This window comes from Geosmithia morbida (genome assembly GCF_012550715.1).
Source record: "Geosmithia morbida isolate 1262 chromosome Unknown scaffold_3, whole genome shotgun sequence".
Lineage (NCBI taxonomy): Eukaryota > Fungi > Ascomycota > Sordariomycetes > Hypocreales > Bionectriaceae > Geosmithia > Geosmithia morbida.
Window position 1 is genome coordinate 1,449,807 of NW_023336190.1, and position 6,580 is coordinate 1,456,386.

The window sequence follows — 6,580 nt, forward strand, 5'->3', positions numbered from 1 at the left end:
GGGGGGGGGGGGGGGGGGGGGGGGGGGGGGGGCAAGGTAATAATATACGAGTATCACCTGTACGCTCCGTATCACTCGCCCGTAGGGAAGAACCCTCGAGCCGAGCCCCTGGAACGGGAGGCTGATACAGGGCACGGCCGTCGGCGCAGCAGGTTGGCAGGAGACTTTACGGCGGTCTTGCAGGTAGACGTCACCGTGTCCAAGCTCCGCAGGTCCAGGTGTGGTCGAGTACGTGCCCCCGCGCATGTACAGGTTCAATCTGTACGAGCATTACAGATTACAGCTGCAGCTGGCAGTCTCCGTACCTCTCAGCCATGCAGATTACATGATACGATGTCATGATGTTATGGTGATATTACAGATGGACCACGTAGAATATACCCATGGTGTCGTGAGCAAAAACCCAACTGCTGCCATCAGGCATGGCGCCGACAGTCGAGGCACTCACCCACGCGCACCCTGCACCGAGGCGTACCTCTGGGCCCACCCCGCCCACTGCCTCCGCAAGCACTGGACCGTGGCGCGCAGAGGCAACCTCTAGGCTCTACTCGCAGCACTGCTGGACTTGTCAGCGTGCTCTCGGTACATCATCACCGCGTAGCATGCATTGCTCCGTGCCCCGTACGCAGGTGATGATGATAGCCCGTCGTCGACGAGGCTCGTTGCGTCATAGGTGTCGATTCTCTACTGCGAACCCGTACAGCAGCCTACAGGGCAGTACTCGGCAGTACGGGCCATTCCATCCTACATCGTCACACGCAAGATCAACTGCGGGCATATATATCTGGTGGGGATTGATGGCATCGACTGTGAGCATCCTGACACCTGTCGCAGCCTTACATGCTATCCCCCCAGCTCTCTCGTCTACTCTACTGCTACCAGTGCTGCCGAGTCTGTCTGCGTATGCATCGTTATGTTATGTGCTCGCACCACCGCAGCATCGCAGCATAACAAGCCACGGACGGCACCTGCACAGAACACCAACCGTCCTGCTGACCCACCATCATCGTCATCATCGTCATCATCGTCATCCTCCTCCTCCTCTCCGGCCAGCCAGGGCTCTCCCCTCCACTCTTTCCTCCGCTTCGTTTCGTACTTGAGATCTGTGCTCTGGATCCTCGTATGCCACCACGTATCCCGTACACCCCGTCAGCACCTTGCATGTCAATTACCATCCGACAGGCATCGCCCTGCACCACTGTAGCATTGCATCACATACAGTACATATACTCCTACAATAATTCATGCTAGAGTAGGCAAGTACGGGTGTTGCTCCTACCGACGCCAAACGACCAGCACCGACGCCATCTTATCGATACATTCCTCCTCCTCCTCCTCCTCCTCCTCCTCCTCCTCCTCCCCCCCAACTCTCCCTCCGCCTCCAAGAGCCTCATTTCCATCAATCCCAACAGGGAGCGGACCCATGGGACCCTTCATTCGCCACTCGCTGCCACGGTCGATACTTTGCTCCCGATCCTATAATTAATACATGAAACGTCACACTACCACGTCCCCTGTCACCACCAACCACCGCTGCCGCCGCCACCCCCATAATCGACACCACAGCAGCAACCATCACGGGCCACCACCGCCACAACCAACCAGTGTCCCGGATACTGCCATTTTCGGCCTTCGATCTCGAATTCAGCGACTCCCCCTCCAGCGATTGATTTTCTCCTTCTCCTACTCTCTCTCTCTCTCTCTCTCTCTCTCTCTACACCAGAACTCGGAAGACAGCTGGCTGCTTTCCCTGGACAACACTGTCCTCACCGAAACAGACTGACAGAAAAAGAAGAGAGGAAAAAAAGAAAGGAAAAGAAAGGGCGATAAGAGGAGAGACATCGAGAGAAACAGGAGAGACGCAGAAACACCATGGCTGCTACCGTCGCTGGCCCTCAAGCTACCGATCTGTCATCATCATCAACCACCACCACCGCCACCCCCACCACCACCACCATAACCACCCCCTCGCGCCGTGATGCCGTCGCCTCTCCTCTACCGCCCACTCACCGCTTTCGACTTCAAGACTTTAGTCTCGTGCGGACACTAGGTACAGGTAAGCATTCCATAGCGGTAAGGGTCAGGGAGGGAAGAAAGAGGAAGCGGAAAGGGGGAGGCAGATCAGAGAGAGAGAGAGAGAAATGCTGACGCGCACAATGAACGGGGGGGGGGAAAGGCACATTTGCGCGCGTCTGTCTAGTCCAGCCCGTTCAGCACTCCTCGTCCTCCTCGCCCTCCGACCAGTCCTTCTACGCCCTAAAGATACTGCGCAAGACGGAAATCATCAAGCTCAAGCAGATCGACCACGTGCGCCACGAGCGCTCCATCCTCGCCGAGATTGCCGGACACCCCTTCATCACCTGCCTGCGCGCCTCCTTCTCCGACCGCGACTCCCTCTACATGCTACTCGACTACGTGCCCGGCGGCGAGCTCTTCAGCTACCTGCGCAGGCTGCGCCGCTTCGACGAGCACACGGCCCGCTTCTACGCCGCCGAGATCGTCTGCGTGCTCCAGTACCTCCACGAAGACCAGGGCGGCGTGGCCTACCGCGACCTGAAGCCTGAAAACCTCCTGCTCGACGCGGCCGGCCACATAAAGCTCGTCGACTTCGGCTTCGCGAAGCGTCTCGGTGGTCGCAAGAGCGGCGGCGATGCCGGCGCGGGCGTGAGCGCGGACGGTGCGGCGGCAGGCGACCACGACAAGCCCGTCGAGACGTATACCCTGTGCGGCACACCGGAGTACCTGGCCCCCGAGGTCATACACAACAAGGGACACTCGGCCGCCGTGGACTGGTGGGCCCTGGGCATCCTGCTCTACGAGTTCCTGACCGGCTACCCTCCATTCTGGCATCAGAATCCGATTGAGATCTACAAACAGTGCGTTCTTTCCTGCCCCCGGCTCCGTCTCCGTCTCCCGTCTCTCGAGCAGACAGATCCCCCCCTCCCCCCTCCCCCCTCCCTCCTCGCCGTCTCTGTCTCTTGACGAGAACCCGTCCCATCTGACAAGGTGAGGCAGAATCATCGAGAAACCGCTCGTCTTCCCTCGGGAGCCCCAGATCTCGGACGAGGCGAAGAGCATCATCCTCTCCTTCTGCACGAAGGACCGCTCCCACCGGCTGGGCAACATCAGCGGAGGAGCTCAGCGCGTGAAGGAGCACCCCTTCTTCCGCGGCGTCAACTGGGACGACATCTCCCACGCCCGCGGCACCGGCCCCATCATCCCGCCCGTCCGCTTCCCCGGCGACGCCCAGTGCTTCGACAACTACCCCGAGGATGACGGGTCCAGGAGGGTAGAGTACACGGCTGAGATGGCGCAAGAGTATGATCGGTACTTTTGTGATTTTTAACCTGTCCACCCTCAAAACACACGACACACATGCACACACGCACACGCACGCACACACACACACACGCACACACACACACACACACACACATATATATATATATATATATGCGGACATTTGCACTATTACATATTTAGACTATACACACACACGTACCCTGGTGGTAGAATATCTCAACAATACATGTCAAGACATGGATCTGTACATTTTTGTCTCTTTTTTTTTTGTCTCTTTTCTTCTTCTTCTTCACTTGTCCTTGGGGGTGTAATCTCGAGGTACTTTTCATTCTATCCTAATTCTTTCTCAATGGGTTACCTAGTCAAAGTAGATGATCCGGACAATTGGGTATTGTCAGATACGCAAGCGGGATGGCGAATATTTTTTTGTCTTATTTGCTTCCCCTTCGTTTTTGGAGGGGAAGGGGGGATGTTGGTTGTTGAATATAATCACGTTGATTCTGAACACGACTAGCCTTTTTGACTTCTCCGAAATCGTACACAGCTTGTTGAGAAATCGGAAAGAAGTGAAATGTGTCGAGAGTTGAAGAATGGTGGGGTTTGTATATATTCCGTAGACGAAGTATTTTCTTCTTCTTTTCTTCTTTTTTTATTTTTTTATTTTTTTAAAAAAAAATAAGCCATCGACTGCTTTCCTATCATCTCTAACAATATATTTATCTCTATGATATCTAAGCCCATTGAACAAGCATGTACATGTAAATCTCATATACACCTACAATATATATCCCATCATGTCCAGCCTCTCCCCCCCCCCGGCAATAAATAGAAAACGCCTTGACCAGACATCGAGATATCCTGTTGTTGTAAAGAATAAAAAGAAAAGGAATAGCCAAAGAAGAAGAAGAGAAGAGAAGAGAGAAGAGAAGAAAAATAGGGGGGAAAAGCAACTCGAAAAGGAAAACCCCATCAAAGTTGTTGAGGCTCAGCCGTCATGGAAAGCCAATACCACCAAGCCACTGTCAAGGCAGCGACCGATGTCCAAGCCAGGCCTCCCTCCCAGGTGCTCGACAGCAGCGCGGCCCAGCCGACGACGAGCTCCTTGCCGCGGGCGGCGGACCTCCTACCCCATGCCGCCGGGTCGATCTCGACCGGTAGGCGGGAGCGCGGATCCGGCACGGTCTGACCCTTGCTCTCCGCCGACCCGGCGACGAGGGCCCTCATGCGGCCCGGACCGATGAGGGGGACGTCTGCGCGCCAGAAGACGGCGCGGTGGTCGCTCGTCTCCATGACGGGCAGGGCTTCGTAGGCGCGCGTGACGATGGGGGGGACGCTGCTTCCGCCGCCGCCGCTGCTGCTGCCGCCGCTGCCGCCACCGTGGCCGGAACCGGGCGTGTCCAGGTAGAGGATGCGATCCGTCCAGGCAGGGTAGCGGTGCGGGGCAAAGTGCCAGGTGAGTTCGCGGCGGCGGTGGGCGGCGGCGGCGGCGTCGGAGGCGGGCCTGCCGGTGACCTTGTACTTGTACGTGGGCGGGAAGGAGACGTCGGCCTCGGACATGCCGTGCAGGGTGCGGCCCGCGTCCCTCTCGCGCGTCAGCTGGTCCAGGTGACGGAAGCGCATGTAGTGCTTGTCCGAGGCCGGGTCCTCGTCCGGGAAGGGGGCGCCCGGCGGCGGGGGCGTGGTCGAGATGCGGTAGTTGAGGTCGCCCGCCACGAAGAGGTGCGACGACGGTTTGAAGATGGATAGGCTGTGCAGTTCGCGGCGGTGAGCCGCGTCGTCGTCGTCGTCGTCGTCGTCGTCGTCGGCGTCGGCGTCGGCGTCGACATTCCGTAGCAGTCCGCAAGTCTCCGTCTGTCGTCTCTCCTGCTGCCGTTCCTGCTGCCGTTCCTGCTGCTTCCGCTGTTTCTGCGGCTTCTTCTGCTGTCGCGCCACCGCCGCCTCGGGATCGGCAAACGTCAAGGCGCGCATTATGGCGGCCCAGTCGGCGTTGCGCCTGGCGAGGTTCCACTCCATGGCGGCTAGGTGGGTAGCCACAAAGGTCAGCTCCGTCTGGGCCCCGTCCCCGTCGTCGTCCCCGGCGCCGGTTCCGCTGCCGGTTCCGCTGCCGCCTTGGTTGTATAGGCATCGCAGACCGACGGCGCCCTTGTTGCCCATGTCGGCGGTGCCGAACCTGACCTCGGCCTCTTGCAGGTCCTGCACGCGTGCCGGGTCGCGTGCCAGCATGACGATGGCAGTGTACCCGACATTACGGGCCGTCACGAGCTTGTAAGGTTGGCGGTGGCGCTCTCTCTGCCCGTCTCCGCTCTCGCCGTTGCCGTCGCTGTCGGGTTTGGGAGATGTCGATGATGATGGTGATGGAGTAGCACCGTCGTGATATCGCACGGCGGCTAGGTTGAGGGCGTCTTGGAATCGGGAAAGGTAGGCGTTGAGAAAGTATCCGCCTACGAAGGAGTAGCCGAGCGGAGCAATTTCTTGGAGGGAGCTGTTTTTGTTTTTATTTATAAAAAAACCCCCCCAAAAAGATTGGAGGAGAGTAGAAGAGCAGTCAGCCATCCATGAAATGACGAGTGCAAGGGAAGAAGAAGGCGTACAAGTTCTATAAGACGAGAATAAAAGCAACGAGTGTACGAGGGAGAGAGGAGCGTGTAAAAGAATAGAGATGTAGAATGAGATGAATAGCTTACAAGACAACAATATCAGGCAGATGCCCATCATCAGGGCCATTTCGCCCCAGAGCATCCTTCAAGTGATGGGCAAAGACGTCGACATCGATCAGGTTCTTGGCACAGTTAAAGGTAAGAATCATCAGGTCGAGAGTCGAAGGAGCCATTCTTGGTGATTTGACTCTTTGTTGTTCTTCTTGTTCTTGGTCTTTTCTTTTCTTTTTTTTTAAAAAAAGAAAAATAATCTCTTTTTTTCTTAATATAAATTCTCTCTCTTCTTCTGCTTTCCCAAGTGTCGAGAATGGGTGTTCACGTCCGAAGAACCGAGATAGAAAGAGTGAACGGAATGAAAGAAAAAAAAAAAGAAGAGAAAAAAAGAAAAAAAAAAAAAGAAAAGGAGTTGTGTGTCCTTTTTCTGCCCGCTATTACTGGGAAGTATTAGCAGTCAACATGATTAGTCTGGTAGAGCTGAAGGATAGAGCCCCCCCGAGTTTATTGGCGGGGTAAGGTGATCTGATTGACGGTGGGGAAAAGGGAGGGATGATGATTGTATATGCAAGAGTCTAGGTTAACTGAATCTGAACTTGAATCTCTCGGGGGGGGGGGGGGGGGGG

At 56.2% G+C, this 6,580-nt stretch overlaps 2 protein-coding genes across 2 annotated transcripts; one reads left to right on the forward strand and one right to left on the reverse strand.

Annotated features, from left to right (window-relative positions):
* Positions 1 to 422: 422 nt before the first annotated feature.
* GMORB2_5374 (protein kinase A) lies at positions 423 to 3,855 on the forward strand (the record flags this gene model as incomplete). The annotated part of the gene is made up of 5 exons (XM_035467348.1): positions 423 to 597; positions 2,027 to 2,056; positions 2,201 to 2,876; positions 3,016 to 3,335; positions 3,848 to 3,855. The coding sequence occupies 5 exons, from the start codon at positions 423 to 425 to the stop codon at positions 3,853 to 3,855; spliced, it is 1,209 nt and encodes a 402-aa protein (XP_035323360.1).
* A 417-nt stretch (positions 3,856 to 4,272) lies between these two features.
* GMORB2_5375 (uncharacterized protein) lies at positions 4,273 to 6,133 on the reverse strand (the record flags this gene model as incomplete). The annotated part of the gene is made up of 2 exons (XM_035467349.1): positions 4,273 to 5,785; positions 5,988 to 6,133. The coding sequence occupies 2 exons, from the start codon at positions 6,131 to 6,133 to the stop codon at positions 4,273 to 4,275; spliced, it is 1,659 nt and encodes a 552-aa protein (XP_035323361.1).
* Between the last annotated feature and the right edge of the window lie 447 nt (positions 6,134 to 6,580).